At 46.7% G+C, this 17,870-nt stretch overlaps 1 protein-coding gene across 1 annotated transcript in view; it reads left to right on the top strand.

Moving 5' to 3' along the window:
* The window catches only part of LOC142043006 (gamma-aminobutyric acid receptor subunit beta-4), a 75,048-nt gene that overhangs the window by 40,592 nt on the left and 16,586 nt on the right, over positions 1–17,870 (top strand). The window contains exon 4 of the mRNA XM_075053628.1: positions 10,740–10,960. Within this exon, the coding sequence (XP_074909729.1) occupies positions 10,740–10,960 (221 nt within the window). The remainder of the gene's footprint in view (positions 1–10,739; positions 10,961–17,870) is intronic.

Raw genomic sequence — 17,870 nt, 5'->3', positions numbered from 1 at the left:
ATGTTTCATTTAAAGGAGTGAAGAGTTCTGGGAGTGTTTTGGAGAAATTACATTTTTCCATTACTAGGTTGTTCCTGCTAGAAAGCCTATTGAGTTTTAACCACTTGAAGTGATCATCTCTCAGCAAGCAGGAGGTAAGAAAGTCACTACAAGGTGAAAATTCTCTGAGGATACATGCAGAAGCTATGAAGCCCCTTTGAAAAGGTTTAGAGAGCATCACTAGTCTTCCAGCATCACCTTTCCCTTGACACAATACAGTTTTCTTCCCCCATCTTTCTGAGGGCTTTAGAAACTGATATCTTCACTAGTCACTGTTCAAATGTCTCACTCCAATTTAATTTACTCTAATAGGCTAGTTGTTGCATGTTTAATTAAATATAAAGTGATTATTAAAAACATTTTTGAGCTTTAATGGCTATATATTAGATATGTCTATATGTGTATGCAGGAGGACACTGGCAACACATGCTGTAAGGTAGTAAGGGTAGCGCTGGGAAGGTATGAAAAGATGAGTTGGGAGAAGCTAGGTGGGAGAGGGGAGAAGAAGAGGTGGGATACAGGCACCAGCACTGCCCCATGGCTTGTAAGTGTGCAGAAGGCAGCTGTGTAGCATACTAAATTAGTGCAGGCAAACAGTAGAAGGTAAAGATAGCCTTTCTGAAGGCACCATGTTTTCCTGTCATGGGTCAGCAGAAGCCTATGGCAGCAAAATCTGTTTTAAATTACCCAGTACTTCAAACCTGAAAGCTTATTGTAATATAAGCATGCCCTAGGACTCCATTTCCCAGCTATGCAATGCGTGATCGTAACACTTCTCTGAGACTCCATAGAGATAGCGCATTAATGCTTGTGTGTCTCACACTGTGGTAATGGGTGACCTTGCGCATACCTAGAGAGAGGCTAAGAGAATCAACAAAAAGGGCTAAGTTAAGATTTTGCCTTAAGTAAATATGGTAAGAGAGAGGAGGGATTTGGGAAGGCTTGATGAAGCCATTTGGAGACATCTGATACACTAGCAGATGATAGATGTAAGCAATAAATTTTTAAGGATCTCCAGAAAGGGGAAGAACCCATGTTACCTGCACTGTCTGGGACCCATGTCATTCCTGGAACAGACTTCACCTGGGAAAACATACATTGTACTTCTCATGGTGGGGGGGGTCAGCTTGCTGCCCTCCCTGCACTATCTCAAGCCAGTCACCCCTCTAACTTGCCATTTTCCTGGAAGAAATTACTCAGCTTTGGCCTTGCTGCCTGAGCTCCCTGCTTGTTTAAGTGAGCATCTTACCTGTTTTTAGCTCTCCTAGTACTGCAATGAGTCCTTACCAGTTCCCGGCCCATCTAGGATGAGAAGATAGTGTAAGTACCACCCCTTTGACTTTCTGCCTGAAAATTGGTCAAATCCATGCATTACCTTTTTCTGAACTTAATGTATGGCCTTGCTTCTCTGGCCTTAGTTGGCTCTCTGGACAAAGCATGCCCCTCTGTGCTGCTTTGGCTTGGGAAGGTATAGGAACCAAAAATGAGTTTGACCATTTCTCAGTAAGTGGTTCCTCTCTGGGAAAGACAATTTCTCAAGTTATGATGAGGTTTGGACTGAAAGCTAGCTGGTGATGCAGAATGGGAAGGTCAAACAATCCCGGTTTTGGGCGTAGAATGGGCTCTGGGTTTTGTCCAGCTACTAGGTGATGGGGAACTGAGTGAGGAGACCAGGCCAGCAGAAATGGTATGCAGTAGCTCACAGATTTTATGCCTTAAGAATAGAAACTGCCTGGCATTGTTTTCTAAGAGCTTGCCTGAGGAAGATGTCATGCTGCAGGTGGTGATTTTGGGATTGCTGCCTATAACACTGAACAAGGTTGCTGGTTTGCATATGCTCATAAAGCAGGTGATACTCATCCCTGTGCCCATCAGTTCTGGCTTTCTCCTCTTGACCTCTGCTTCCAGCATGACTGGAACTGTTAAGCAGATGACATGCAGTGCTGCCCTCTGCTCAGATAGGGCATTGATATACAGGCTCAGAAGTCTGAAAGCCTTGTCATGGGCAGATCAATGCTCTTTTGGCTTAGGACCCAACTAGGTAGGTCCTCTATCTTACACCTGCAAGACCAGCACCAATACAGGTGCTGCAGGGCTAGGGCATGGCAGGAGAGAAATGGGGCAGCAAAGTGGCACTTTACTTGCACACCCCTAGCTGTTGAGGATAGCCGATACCTGTCCCAGTTTCTGGCCATGCATTCAGCAATTAAACACATGCAAATTACTACAAAAGTAGATCAGATTAGTGAGAGGAACATCTCCATGCAAAATACTTCTCAGGTCCTAAAGAGAAATGAGTTCAAGAGCACAAAGACCTGCAGCGCAAAAGGGCATAGAGCATATACTAGAAGCCAACCATTCCTGTCCCCTTGCATTACTGGCAGAAAGATTGCAGATAGGAGGTGCTCTTCTTGATCCCCAAGTCAGTGCTGACATCTGGTTATTCAGAAACAGGGGAGGTGGAAAGTGACTGTGGCTTTCTCACCTACTAAGCTGAAATGTAGGGAAAAGGGCAGTATCTAAAATAGTTGTCACTTTATGTATAACAGTTGTCATGCAGAACTTCAGACTTGTAAACTGGGCACTGGCTTGCACCAAAAGAGAAATTAAAAGCAGCATTTTGGCAGAATACTCTCCCCATGAGAAGTACAGTAAGTACAAGAGCTGCTGCCTCCTGCCCCTAAGCAAAGGCAAAAGTGTGAACAGACTTTGTGCTGTCTTAGGGCTGGAGAGACTGCTATCAGGTATTTACTTATGTCAGATTAACTGGTGCTCATTAAAGTCTGGGACCCATTGATTTATCTGCATGAAAATGGACAATCCCTTATGAGGGCAAAGTAGTTTTCTTAAACAAGCTTGCTAAGGAAGAACTATGGTTGTCTTGCTTTGTCCTTCATGTATTCTCCTGTACATTTTACACTGCTCCAATTCTTTGCAACTGAATGCAGGCACATCCTGTCTCCTCCCCTTAAAAATAATTCCTCTTATTTCCCCTACCCCCTCCTTAAAATGAAACATACTTGAGGACTACTTTGTCCTTTAATTTCTTTCCCAAGAATGACGGGAACAGGAGATGGTGTTTAATCATCAAAGAAGTTGAAGCCAGCAAACTGTTCATTAGTCTCTGGCAGTGGCAGCTTGGTTTTTACTAAGTCAGATGTTCCATTTTTCTCCTTCTTTCTGGAGCATCTTGGCTTTCCTAATGTTCTTTTGTGATCTTGGACAAGGAGACCATATGTCATTTGCTTATATGGGGAAGGACTTTTATTTGGTCACTTCTCCAAAAGGAGGTGCTTTATCAAAGTCAGGGTGGAGAGGAAATGAAGGAAAAAGGTTAAGTGGCACAGCTAGTGCTAGAGGCAAGTTGCAAAATCTCCTTGATCCCTTGTGCCCAAAGTCATGCAGCAGCAGAAGAGCAGTGTAAACTCTCCCCTGCAAAAAAGTTATTGCTTCCAGTACCTTACAAGTGCTTGGTGAAACACAACCTCCACTAGCAGCCTGGAATAGTCACCTTCACTTTCAAAGGCCCTCCAAAAAGTATCCGAGTCATTTGTCATCCCCCAAAATGGACCAGGCACAGGAGACATCCATGTTGCCAGAAATACTGTATTCTGAGCAAAGATTCGACCCTTTCACATACGTTATTCCTTCCATTTCTAATCCTGGCTTCTGAGTCTAGAGTAGCTCCCAATGAGCATGCACACTTCTGCCTCCGGACAGGTTTAGTACTGGGGACTCTATAGGTCACAGCACAAAGGCAAATGATCTGACCCAACCTGCCAAAGATCTTCGTTTCCCAGGAGCCATACTGAGGGTTAATGAAGCAGCCTGCCTGGGAGGGATGCTTCTGGTGACTTTCTGTTGGAAGATGGAGCTTCTGCCTTGCAGCAGGAAGCTCTGTGTCCTTGGGTTATTCTTTTCTGTTAGTCCCTTCCTTTTATGACTTGGACTGTAATTTCCACATTAATGCCTAGACCTTCCAAAATACTGTTAAGCTCCTGACTTCATGATTTTGTAACAGCAAATTCCACAGGCTCTGTGGAAAGTTATTTCCATTACCTTGCCTTCAGTCTGTTCTTGTGCAACAACCCACTGCAGAACGTCAGATACTGTCATACAGCTCTGTTCTGTGTTTAACACGTGCAACAGTTCTTCCTTGCCTTGCTGCTTCCTGCCTCTATCAAAGCCTTTCTAGCACTTCTGAGAGTGTATGTAGTTATTTGTGTTCTGCTCAGTAACCCTTAAGTATCTAAAACGGGGCGGGACCCTGTAAGCTTGAGCAGCATAGGGTTATGACTATTTACTGACTTAATGCAAGCACTAAAGGGAATCAGAAAAGAGTAAGACTGATTTGTACTTTTAAAGTGATGTAAATACAGGGAAGAACAAAACTGTGGAACTCACTACCACAGGACTGCAGATGCCAAAGGCTGAATATTCTGAGAGATAAGACAAACTCTCAGAAGAGAAACTGAGTATCTTCAATTAAGAAGGTAGAAGCTCTGGCTCAGTAGATCCTTAAGCCTCAAATAGCTGGAGAATTAAGTATCACAACAGAGACCCTGTTTTGCTTATATTCCTCCCTGCTATTCTCTTTACTGTTACTGAAGACAGGATATTAATGTAGAAAGACTTTTGGTCTGTCACAGTGTCTCCAAAATCAGCACAAGCACACTTGTAAGAATACCACTTGGGACATATACCATGTTTGTGTTCTGCATGCTGACATGAGACTGTGCGGAAGGGCAGCTCTTTCTGAGGAAGAGGGGGTCCTTAATTTTACACCCCTTCTCTCACTGCAGTGAGCAGAAAGGGATACACGGTGCTATCCTCCAAAGGGACGTCCTTGAACCTAGGGACTCTTAACAGTGTGTCACTGCATGCAAAGGAGGAGTGCCTTAGGTGGCTTTCCAGTTAGAGACTGAAGCTGCTCTCTGCAGAGTGCTGCCCTTGTTACTGAGGTGCCTTAACTGGTCCTACTCGACTCCTTGCTGTTCTTTGATCTATAGACAAGGAAGTTCAGGTTCCCACCCTGAACTGACTCCCCGAAGTGTTGTGTCCCTTGGTGGTCTGGGCGCATCCCTGCATGCTGCTCAAGGCACTTGGCTGGCCCACAAGCAACCAGCCACATGCCCGTGTCCTCACCTGGGTTGTGGTGGCTTCAGATAGTATCTTCTACCCCCAAGCGCTCCAGCTTCCTCCTGCCCTCCTTCTTGTCATTGCTTCAGTGGCAACCAACCTGTGCTCCCAGCACCAGGAGTGACCCACTCTCCTGTATTAGTCCCCTTTCCTGGACCCACGTGTCCTCTCACTGACTTGGCCTCCTTAAACTTTGCCTTCCTCTGCACCAGTGGGTTTGTTCCCATTAGGCTCAGATCTGGCATCCTCCTCCTGCGACACTTCTGCTCCAAGAGGCAGCTTTGGACTCCTGTGACAGTGAGCTCATTTCTGCTCCCAGACTGCACAGAGCCAGCACAAGTGGAGAAGGGTCCAGGGTGAGTCCAGGTTTGCTTTCTAAGGATAGGTGAGCATTTCACTCCCAAAGAGGCTCTGCAGAGATGGAGGTGGAGGGGCTCGTATGTTAGGTGCTAATAAAGGCGTTTGGAATATGAGCCAGTGGAAATTCATTCTTGAATTCATACTATTGGTGCCAGCTTATTTCCCTTCTTGCTGTGCCTCAGCTGCTGTTCCCTTAGACTTATCTACCCTGTCCTCTGAGAAACTGGGGAATCCCTGTGTATGCTTGACTTAATTTGTTGCCTCTGGGGTTCTGCAGGAGATACCTTCCTTCCATCAATGCCCCTCTCATGTCAACATTTCAGCCTTTCACTGTTCAGTTCTCTTACATCATCTTTGGTTTGGGGTCTCTGCTGAGTTTCAGGAAAGGCTGTAATTATCAGTCTCCTCTTGTCTGGAGATGGATGCTAGCAGCCCTGTCCTCAGCAGCTGGTAGGATGCGCTGTCATTTCAGCACGTGAAGCCCCCAGGTAAGCTCCTCTTCCTTCTCTGGGGCTTTTGTGGGCCTCTAAATGAGCTGCCCTCCCTCCTTGCAGGGAGACACCTCTGCAACATGAGTGTCTGCTGGCTCCATGTGTTGCTCTCACCTCTGCTTTGCGTGCGTCACACGCAGCAAGAAGGAGGAGGGAGAAAGAGAGCAAAGCCTTTGCAAAACCTGGGAGTGGGGGAGGCAAAGGGGGCTGGGACTGACGGCTCGCAAGGAGCTGCTCAGCAGAGCAGACGGAATAGAGGCATGTGGAGGGGGGTCCCAAGGGGATGGTCATGCTGAGCAGCTTTCCAGGAGGCTCAGGTGCCATCTCGGCTTCACGAGGGGCCGAGGGGGAGCTGTAATGCTGAGTGCGGTCCTGCACGCAGCTGGGCCACGAGGTCTGCCTTGCAAGGCAGGGAGGGCAGCACGGGAGTACTGCGGTAAATAAAAGGGCTGGAAGCAGCATTGCAGTTGTGCAGCTTGTGAGCTACTGGGTACCAGACTTCTGGGACAAACCAAGGGATCTGGCCAGTGCTGGGCTAGCAGAGATGGACGAGAGAGGAACAGCTTGTTTCGAAACACAAGCTCTTTCGGCATAAGGGACACGTGATTTGTAGGTCAGTGAGACTGGGCAGGGCTCATCTGGGTCTGAAAACAGGCTTTCCCCTTGCCAGCACTGTTGACTACAGCATTTCAGCTTCCCACAGTGGGATGCTGGTCAGTGTAGGTACAGGCTGACATAGCCAGCTAAGCTACAGTAGTAAAGCCTAGTTAGAGAAAGTTTGCAGGTATCTTTGTAAAGCTTGTTTTCCTGTGGCTGGAAAACAGAGGACCAGGTGGAAGCACATAACTTCTGGTCATGTCCACCCTTCAGAAGCCCTCTTTCCATTGTCCCAGCCTTTGCTTTTTAAAACCTGAATTCTAAGTTCACACTGAACAATTTCCAAAGGTCTTTGCAGTGCAACCTGCATGGAGCTTCTGATGAGGAGTGGTATCTCCCTTCCTCCACGCTTGCCTCTGGTCCCCCAGTAGCCACCAGACGAAGCAGGAGGTTGCACAGGGTGGCCTGACACATGTATGTTCCCTCCAGCGTGGGTCCTGCCTTTTCTCCCCAGTGCAATAGGTGTACCTGGCAGGGTGAGCCGGGAGCTCTCTGCAAAGCTTTCCCATCCTTGCCACAGCAGTGACTGGTCTTGGCCAGACTCTGGCCCTGCCTGAGCATTTTATGGTCCTCCAGAAAGACCCAGTGGAATCCCTAACAGGAAATTTGGAAGCATTTTTCTTGCTACTGGAGCTGCACTGGTGCAGTCTGGAGAGGGTCTAGGCTGCTAGTTTAGAGGCAAGTGGAAAGTCATATTTGCCTGCATCTCCCACTTGCTCCTCCAGCAGCAGCAGCAGTAGAGAAAGCTGCTTACTGGGTATACATGCACAGAGAAAGCCCCCTCGCTCATCCCTAGCACAGGCAGCAGGGAAATTGAGTTGCGTTGTCCCACTAAAGTGCTTCTGCGGTGAGCTGGAAGGAAGAGCTGGAGGGGTGCATGGGCTCCAGGTGTCTTTGAAGTTCTTCACTGAGCCTGGTAAATGGGCCAACTTTCTAATTGCTGGTGGTGCTGAGAAACCCAGCTTGTGGTATATCTGTGGCATCAGCAGGCTTGTGAATGTCACTGGTTATTGGGAGATTTGGGAAGGTCTCGTATTAGCCCAATGACAGATAAAACCCTACAACAAAGGGGTTGTCATTCAAGACTTGGAGGAAAATCAGGCTCATTACTTCTGATTCCTGAACTTATGAACCACTACATGTATTGGCTCCATCTCCCCATTCTGCTTCTGCAGAACAATGTCACCCTCGGTCATTATTTTATATGCCTCTGAAAGGAAGGCTATGATTAAGATCTCATCAGCTCTGGAGCCTGGCCAGGTGATGATGCTAGGCTGTCACGTGGGTGCTTCATAATTGCCTGCCCAGGCTATGGGGTATAAAGGGGAAGTCAAGCTCACTGCTTTCTCTCCTGGGTACTGGTCCCTCTTACTAACTGCAGTGGGTCATATCAGTGCTTCCTCCAGCCCCCTGGTCTGTGCCCTGCCCTCTCCCAGGGGCCTGGAGGCAGAGCATCCATCTTCCCCATAGCTCAGTGCTGTGCTCATCAGTATGTCAGCAGCATCTGTCCTCCCAGGGAGGACTGACCTCTGTCGGGTGGACACTTGTCTTTTCATTCTGCCCAGAAATCCTGCTTACTGTTTAACAGTGTGATGGGGTAGGGAGAGCAGGAGAATGACAAGTGGACCACAGGAATCAGCAGAGAGAGGGGCTAAGGAAAACTTCAGGCACTAGATGAACCATGATTATCAAGTGCTCTAGACTTCCATGATGCTGCCCAAAGAAATCTTTAGTGCCAGAAAGCCCAGGAAGATCGGAGAACAGAGCTCAGCCCAGGGCTGGGCTGGCTGTTCTCCCCAGAAAGGTCTCTGCACCTGAAGAACATCATCAGCCTGAATGCTAGGATGTAGGCTTTTATTTCTGCACCCTTCTGAGTTTATTCCCATCAATCCTGGAAATACAGAAGATGTGTTTAGGAGGTGTATTCCTTAGGTGCTAATGACTGATCACTTTGTAAGCAGCTTGCCCTTTTTGTCTTCTGGAGATCAGTGCCACCTCTTGTCTGCTGCTGCTTGAAGGCTGGCAGGAGCCTGCAGTGAGAGCAGGGTGGCCTGGTTAGGGGTGAGGTGTTGCAGGGCTCTGTCAAGGATTAGGAAAATGCAGGTCAGTGAAGCAGCTTGCTAAGGTGTGTGGGTGGAGTTCTTAAAGGGGGGAGAAAGGAAATGATGCCTCTGTAGCCAGGTTTCCCACAGGCAGGGGAAGAGATGGTTACCAACGGGGGTAAGAGGCTCCAGGAACTCAGACACTCTGCTCCTCTGTGCTCTCACTGCAATGCAGGTCCGAACTCCCTGGGAGGGGTACCAGGGAGAACATTTTCCTTTGCAAAGTCTTGACCGAAATGAAAATATTTGTGCCCCTGTGAGATGGACTGTGAAGTTTCTGAGGCAGGAGTTTAGCAGTCCTTGAAAAAGCAAAGCAAAACAGTTTCTTGGCCAGAAAACTGTCACTGTGTTTTTGTTCTTTTCAATATAACACAGAAAGTGACAGATATAGCTTTTATATCCAGTCTATACCACAGATTTACTCTGTGACCTTTTGGATATGCATGTGGGTCTAGATTTCTGAATCATAGTTAGATACCCAAAAGCTGGCATACCCATAATGTGGAATTATTTGAGCTTGTTTTCAGAGGTGTTAATCAAACCTGGCTTTGAGTGAAGTCAGTGGGAGAAGACAGGCAGGCAGGATGCCTGCCTCTGTGCTCAGCCCAGATGTTAGCACATGAGCAAGGTCCTCATCAGCTCTTTGCACAGAGGTGGAATTTGCAGAGCAGAAATGCCCGTCATGCAAATCTGTGTGGTCAAGAGGATTTCAGTGGCACTGTAGGTATCTGCTTTGGAAGAGACAATGCGTCTCTGGCCCCATCCATTCTAGATCATTTGCATGCATTTGCAAAAATGGTTTTTATTTAAGGACTTGTGAAAAAACACTGACTTCTGTAAGGCCACTGTCAGCAAGACTTGTGCCCACTTCCTAATCAGCATCCTGTTATTTTAAGGCTAGCTGTTTTACCCTCCCAAAACCTCGGCTCATATCCTATTTAAGACCTGTTGTGAGAATGTTTTCTGTCATTGGTGTGTACAAGACCCCTTCCTGTACTACTCGTTTACCTGAGAAGAAATAATTGTTCTTCTAGAATGGTGCCACAATACTTTGTCTCTGAACAAGCTGGTCTGGGACCTCTGGATCTCCCCTGGATGTGCTGTTACTGTACAGCAACCACTATGGTTTCTGCAGAGCTACAGCTATGGGCCACCAAAGAGCCCTCCATGCCCTCTATAAAATTCTTGTCTTAGCAACAGTTTTAAGTGCCAACTTTTTACTATCGAACAGAAGAGGAGCAGGAGATACATATGGCATTGTGCTAGCTGGGGATGGTTAGGAAACTGCCCTTTTACCAGTGGATCATGCTCCACTGGTGACAGATTTCCTCCACATATGTCCCTTCCTGAGAATTGCAATGAAGTCCCAACTTAGCTCATATAACAAGGCAAGTGTTAATAGCTTGACATGGCTGACCTGGGTTGACTTTGAAACCTTGGCCTGGAGGTAAGATTCTCCATGTGCTCTTGGGGATCTCCTGAGTTTGTGCTCAAAATAAAATTGGCTTTTACCAACTGTGTGGTAACAAGCAGTGGCTGAGTGTGACTGCATTGTGTCCAGACATCTTTATGTAACTTAATTGGGAGATCAACCTTTGAAGTCTTTGGCATGGTGTAGCCCACTGTTGGTTGACATCCTTTAGTGCTATCGTAGTTCTCACTACTACTAGTTTTGCAGCCAAACTCCAAGCAGTGTGGGTCAACATGGGTGGGATGCGGTTTTGTTTGACTGGAGTCATGTAATGCCATTTTGTCCCCTACAAAGCTCAGGCTTATTTCCATTTTCCCAGAAAAAAGCACAGTCCCCCCAGCTGGTAGATGTGCAGACACGAACATTTGGGTGCCAAGGAATCTGCAGACGCATCAAAGGTCTTGGCAGCGGCAGTAGTGAAGGGACTGAGTTATGTCCCTATCCTGGAGCCAGGCTGACATTTCCATGTTTCTCTCCCAGGACTACACCATCACCATGTACTTCCAGCAGAGCTGGCGGGACAAACGCCTGGCATATAACGACCTTCCTCTCAACCTGACCCTGGACAACCGGGTGGCTGACCAGTTGTGGCTGCCTGACACCTATTTCCTGAATGACAAGAAGTCCTTTCTGCATGGGGTGACTGTGAAGAATCGCATGATTCGGCTCCATCCTGATGGGACTGTCCTGTATGGCCTGAGGTAAGTCTAAGGGGAATCTTTGTTGGCTGCGGTCAAGAATGACATCTCATCTAAACATCCCCAATTTCTAAAGATATTCTGGTAAGGCAAGGACCCAAAAGCCCAGAAGATACTCAAGTATTGCACAGTTTTAAGTATCTGCTCTTTCTCCAAGCTAGAAATGGTTGTTTCCTTCAGGCCTCCAAAGTTTCCTGTGCTGTTATAGACAAATGTTGGAGATAGGAATAGTCTGCTCTGAGTGTTTCAGGTCACTGTCATTCATGTTGCATAACACTTCCATTTGAAACACTCATTTTCAGTTGCTTATAATTTTCTGCAAGTTTGGCCTATGGAGATGAGGCTTCGTTACTCTCGTATCTAAAGCTGAATTTCTGTAGTATTTGAGTCAAATCACTTTAGTCATTTCTGAGTATGAGATAGGAGACATGTTTTTGTACAGTTAAAAAAATAAATCTCTTTACCAGAGCAATTCTGAAGATTGAGGCTTGAAAGTTGATATCTAGTAGGGGAATGGTCCTCAGTGAGGAAGCTTTTTGTGGTGTCTGGAGTAAATTAACGTAGGCAAGTCCACAGCCTTTGAAAGTGCTGTGCTTGTGTGTGGTGGAGGTGGCAAAGATTGGCCTTAGTGTATTATCTGGATATGTGGAGATGCCAGGGTAGGTAAGAAAGTAAAATGGAGGGGGTAGAGAGCTAAAAGGGGAGTTTACAGCTATAGGTAAGAGTGCAGGTTTTGGATACTCTAGCTGAAATCTAGGCAATTATTTTCCCAACCCTGTATTTGTCTGCTTTGAGCTTTTCTCCTAGTTTGTTTTTTGGTTTTTTTTTTCCCTTTTGACTACCAAAATTCACAGCTGGCTTTTTAGACCTGCCTCCACATTCACAAATGATTGCAATAGCAGCTCTGGGCTTACGTTCCAGTGCAGCAAAGGGGGAAGAAAGACCTTTCTCCTTCAAAGAGGGTACACCCACCCTTCCCATTTACAGTATCAGCTCCTCTGCTGCTTCATGTTTTGTGGCAAAGTCTGAATTGTTATGATTTTTTCCTTCTTTTTAAGTAGCAGGGCTGCTTTGGTGATGGTAGGGCTGGGTATAGGCACAGCAAAGAAGGAAGCTGCCCAGGGCGTCATCCTGCCAGGGCAGCAAGGTGGTTGTGCCCTGTGCTTCCCCTGTGGCAGAGTGACTACCCCAAATTTCCTCATTGTGTTAAAACAAGAGTGAAGGCTAGGCAAAAAGATACTTTGACTTGGGGTAGGTAGGAGCATAAATTCAGCCTGTTGGGAAGGAGGGGACAAAGAGTGCTGTTAAGCTTAGGCTGCTTTTTGCTGCTGAACCAGCCCACCTGAGCGTAGAGCTGCCTCCCCCAGGCTGGTGGGAAATCTTTGCACACACCTGCACAGCAAAAGAAGAAGAAATGCTAGTATATTTTTATCAACTGCCATTTAGTCAGCTCAAATAATGAGCAGTGTGAACCCTGCAGCATAGGTGACAGGCAGTGGAAGTCCTTGGAGGGTTTGCACTTGAGCTGGATTGGGCTGGGACGCTGTGCAAGCACCTCCTGCACTATTCCTTTCCTTCCCTTCCCCTCCCACGGGGCCCAGCAGCATGGGGAAGGGAGCTCAGCTCCCTCACATGACCTGTGTAAATGGGTGAGATGAGGAAAATTGCATCGAGGCCAAAAGAAAGAAAATGACAGCTGTTTGCCCCTGTTATTTCCAGGGCCATAGTAAGAGCTGCCTGTGTTGTTATAACTTTTGGCTGGTTTTCCTGGAAGCTGCTCTCTTGCCCCTGGAGAAAATGGCAATTGCAAAAATGAAATACTGAGCAACTGCAGCTCCTGTTCCTGAACTGTACCCCAGGTCAGGGTGGCTGGCTTTTGCTATCTTGAAAGCACTGGGGTTTTGGGGGACAAGCCAGGTGCCCTGAATGCTTGAAGTGTCTCTAGCTTTATTCATAGTGGTATGGACAACGATTTCCTTAGGGCTACTTTCCGTACTGACTCCTGCACCTGCAATTTTGCTGACAACAGAAGTACTAGGTCCAGTTTTGCAGGTGCAAATAACTGTGATCCTATTAAAAAATACATAGCCATGTGCACAGCAGGTGTAAGCAAGTAAGAAAATAGTCACTGAATATTCACCTGTGTTCCCTTTATCTTTGTAAAAATGCAGTCATGCTTGTCCTGCAAACAGGAAGAAAAGTGCAGGTCCCCCCTGTATTTTGAAGCCTGTTCTTGTCTTTTCCTGCATTTTTCGGAAGGATTCATAAAATGAGTTGCCCTGATGGAAGAAGGCCAAAGGAAGCAATTTCTGTTTCTTTTCCTTTGTTTGCCTGTTTGCTTTTCCCCAAGCGAGATACCACAGCTCTGCTCCTTCTCCTGCTACCTTCTCGCCAGTCACTTCCCCCTCCTTTGAGCTGATCCTGTAGCAAAGTGACTCAATCATGCTATTTGTAGCACAACAGTAATTTTTCTTTCCAGCAGTCTCTGATGTCAGAGAATGGGGAGTATGACACCCTGGCAGGCCCCTGCCTTCAGCAAGTGTTCAAGCAACCAGCAGGATCAGGCTCAAGCTCTGGATCAGACCACAAGGTCCAAGTTAGCTCACGTGGAATTCAATGGGTATCTTGTCTCTGACTTCAGTGAGAACAAGATCAGGCTTCAGATAACTTGTTTGCATTAGTAAATAAAGCCCTTTATTCCTCTACTCCGCTCCATTGTGAAAGTCGTGTGTCAGAAAAGCATATGCTTGTTTTTGGTAGAATTAGCAAATTAATGGATGAAGTGAGTGCAGCAGATGTAATACAGCTACATCTTAGGAAAGCGTTCGATATAAAAGCTTACTCCAAAATTGATTCCCACTGGGCTCAGATTAAAAGCTGGTTGCCAGGTCTCCAACAAAAGGAATGCATAAAGAGCAGCGGGCTGTGCTGGGACAGTGATGCTGGGCTCCTGCGGGGCTGGAGTCAGGCTTGGTGTTCCCTACCCCCTTCCCCTACAAGTTAGCAGGTGGCATAAATCCCAGAAGGCCAAATAGGGGCCTGGAGCCCAGATCCAGCCCAGAGGGCATTCTTATCTCTGCAAACACAAAGTGGGATGGGAGGATGCAAATCGGCAGAGCTGAAAGGGTTTTTAGGAGGTGTAACCTGGTATGATGGTGCCTGAACTCGCCTGGCCCCCAAACACCTTACAGGAATTAAAAGTGCCTGTGGAGCATAGGAGAGCTGGTCACCTGTGGCACACAGCAGGAAAGTGCTAAAATGATGTGGGAAGTCCGCAAGATGAAAGGAGGCTTAAAGGATCTACCCACAAAGACAAAGCAATCAGCCATTGGGTAGTGGAGGGAGGCATATAAAATAGTGAGGAAGAGCTGGATAGCACTGGCTGAATTCAATATATTTTTCCTCCTAATGGCTTTTTGTCAGAAATTGCATTGGTTTCATCAAATTTTAAACAAAAAATTAGGGAGAAATTTTTCATTTAAGAAGCAGCATTTCAGAGAATGTTGATGTTTCATTCCTAATTTCTTGTAGAGAATTTTTCATTTATGTCAATATTTCCCTCACTATTTCAAGCTGCTTTACTACCACTACTGATGTCTGAGTAACATAGAGAATCATCAAAGGCTTTCTCTGGACCTCCAGAGACTGTCTAGTCCACCCTTGCCACAATATTCAATAAGCTTTACATTATCACATGTACAAGCTTTATATTATGGTCTGAGATTTTTATTTCATCTTCTAGACCATGTAGCATCCATTTGGTAGTGAAACAGGTTGACACTTGTCAAATGCTGATGTCATCGGCATTTTGCGATCTGTTTTCAGAGACCTAAAAATAGAAACTGTAACAATGCTGAAATTCTCATATGGTGATTTGAAATCGTATTTGAAACCAGCTTTAAAACATCCTTCAGGGAAATCTTGAAGCTATTTGATTTCATTCTAATTAAGGACAAAACCAGATTCAAGCAAAACAGGTGCTTAGAGGAGCCCAGACTGCATCCTTGAGCTTGCAGGGGGAGCGGGTGGGCTCTGGGATGCTGGGAAGCAGGTGCGAAGCCGGGTGGACAGCAAGCGAGATGCAATGCCTGGCTGGCGAGGAGCCCAGGCAATGTAAACTGAGCAACTGAAAAACTGCAGAGGAATTTAGTCACTGTCATCAACGGAGACTAAACCCTGTGCAGGGAGAATGAGGGATCTCCTCCTGCGAAGGTGGTAGTGGTGGTAGGGAGCATGTGCATGTGTGTTTTGGAGTTTTTATTCCTGTCCATGATAGTCCCTGCAATAAGGTGTGTTTTCAGAGATGAGGCAGTTTGGATGCATGCAAAAGGGGCCAAGGCATAGCGGGGCTCTGAGCCCAGTGAGTGCCCTTCTGGGGAGGAAGGCCCCTGCTATCCTCATCAGTGTAAATACTTGTTCAGTGCTTAAAGCAAGGGGGAGAGGATTGTCATACTTCAAACAACTCAAAATGTGCAGTTTTAAACTGAGAGAAGCTGGGCGTATCTGCTTTGGCAGCACTTAATTTCTGCTTTTCACGGGGTAAGTTCCCACCAGTCAGCTGCTCCCTGCAAGGTAATAGCTCCTGGGGGATGTCAGCCCTCGCATTGCAGCAAGACTCTGCTGACCTGCTTGTGGACCAGACCTTGTTCCTGGGCAAGGCAATGGCTAGAGCACCACTTCTAGCTCACCTTACATAGGGAAGCAACGCAGGTTAACAGACATATGTCAAGCATCCCACCCACTCACTCATCCAACACCAGGTACTTTGTCAGAAACCCCCATGCCGCCCCGGTGTGTGGTGCCTCCAGGGCTGCCCTGCCTGCTCCCCTTGGCTGAAGCTCTGCTGGAGCTCATCCTGGGAACTTCTTCATAGCTCTCTTCTCCAACCTGCCTCTTGATCAGGACCCAGCCCTGCCTGCGTTACATTCTCCAGGTCCCAGCCTGGGGTTATTGTGTTCTCCAACTGGTAGAAAGGTTTCTCCTGGTCCTGTCTCACTTGAAGCCTGCTGTTTGCAGCCATGTCCTTGTTCCCTCCATGGGTGTTATTTGATTTTCTGCAGAGAAGATGGCCTGATGGGTTAAGACTGAGGAGTTTTTTCTACACTGAGACCACTGAACAATTTTCTTCTCCCATCTTACAGACCAGAAAGGAAGAAATCTGTGATTTTTACTTCCCCTTCCCTCCCTGAGAGAGGTTTCTCTAGAAATGTGAGACACGATTCAGGCTCTACCCTGCCTCTAGTAGCTCTGCCTGTACCCTCTGCAGGTTAGGCAAAGGCAACAGAAATCTCTCCTTTGGCAGCTTGGGTGCAAAGACTTGGGCTTATGTCCATCCAGCTGGCCCCTTGGAGCTAGTCCTGCAGTCTTGTACTGCTCCCACCACAGAGCTCTGCTTTGGGCCAGCTCCTTAGCGCAAAGATGTGGGGGTGGGAAAAGAGTTTGTTAGGTGGGGGAGGGGAAAAGAGAATTTAATTAGGAGCTCAGCTCCCCAGTTGAGGTTAAGGACAGATCTGCATTTTTTGCCTCCTTAGGGTCGGGATGAGGGACTTAGCTGGAAACACTGGAGGGACGTTTTATAATATGGAATTTCAGAATAATCTTAGAAGCTCTGGAAGAAATTGGAGCTCACTAAAACAGGATAAAGCAGCAAGCCAGAGCTGCTTCTCCATCCTTAATGTTGCAAGAACAGAGGCAAGCATCATCAGGGCCTGGCTGGAATTGCTGCCTGTGCTACATCTCCTATAAGTCCAACTTGTTTATTAGCAAAAACAGAGGTCAAGGTGTATCCACAAGCAGCTGATTACCACTGTCTCCTCACAGGTGACTGAAACAACTTGTGTGCCCTGAACCCCAGGCTCACCCTGACATCACCTCTTGGTCTTCCTGCTTTCCTATCCCAGCCATCAGTCTGAGCTCATCCCTGGACCCTGTCTATTCTTTGCCAAACCCCACAGGTTTAATTCATGGGTTACTTTTTTATTAATTCAACTACATTCCAGCCTGATGCTGTTGAAGGAAGAGACCTCCTGCTCGGTTAAGTGCAGGTCACTGTTGTCTGAAGCAACTGTAACAAATGAATCTCTTCTAAAACATGTTCCACTTGGGTCTCTCTTGTCCCCCAATCCAGCTGACAACTTGCCAGACACACAGCGCTTTTGGAATAGTGTAAAGGGCAGAAAAGCAAAACCTCGCAGCCAAAGCAGCTCTGCTTTGTACTCTGCTTTGTACTCTCCCAGGCTGGAAAAACAGTTGATTTAGATGGCTGGTACCCTGAGTACTAGTTTAGAAGAGCTTTTTTTTTCTCCCCCATTTGAGTGCAGTGCACACTTATTTATCAAAGGATGCCTATGCAAGCACAGATACTTTTGGAAACAGAGTGACCTTAGCAGGATTGTGCCAAGGCTTATGGAGTCAGTTTTAGGCAAAGAGACAAAAGGGGAAGATATTCCATATCCTTGCCTTGCTCTTCGTTCTAACATGACCTCCAGGAGTTCGCAAAGATCAGACTGTATTAAAAGAATGGCAAAATTCACTATGGGTTTATAAATCCCTCCAGGCCCTACAAAGTTTGTGCTTACTGCCAGGCAGAAAGTGACATTTGCCAGCCTGTTTTTATGACTGACTTTGAGAATGTATAGAGTAAAAATTCAATTTTGGTTTTTTCCCATGTTCAGCAAAACAGCTGTTTTGCCTCTCTCTACTCTTAGTCGCCAGAATTCCCTTACGAGTCGAACTTCCCCATGGGGCGAGCCTGCACAAGTCCTACGAAACCTGAGCTGCTTCCATCCATTCTTATTGCTGCAAACTGTTGTGAGCTTTGGGAGTCTGTATCCCAGGAGGACAGGAGTGTCTTCAGCTTCTCAGGAGACCTGAAATCCAAAAAGTTGCAACTAGCAACTTAAAAAAATGTTTA

This window comes from Buteo buteo, chromosome 22, assembly GCF_964188355.1.
Source record: "Buteo buteo chromosome 22, bButBut1.hap1.1, whole genome shotgun sequence".
NCBI lineage: Eukaryota > Metazoa > Chordata > Aves > Accipitriformes > Accipitridae > Buteo > Buteo buteo.
Note: the sequence above shows the minus strand (reverse complement) of the source record. Positions and strands in the feature narration are given on the sequence as shown.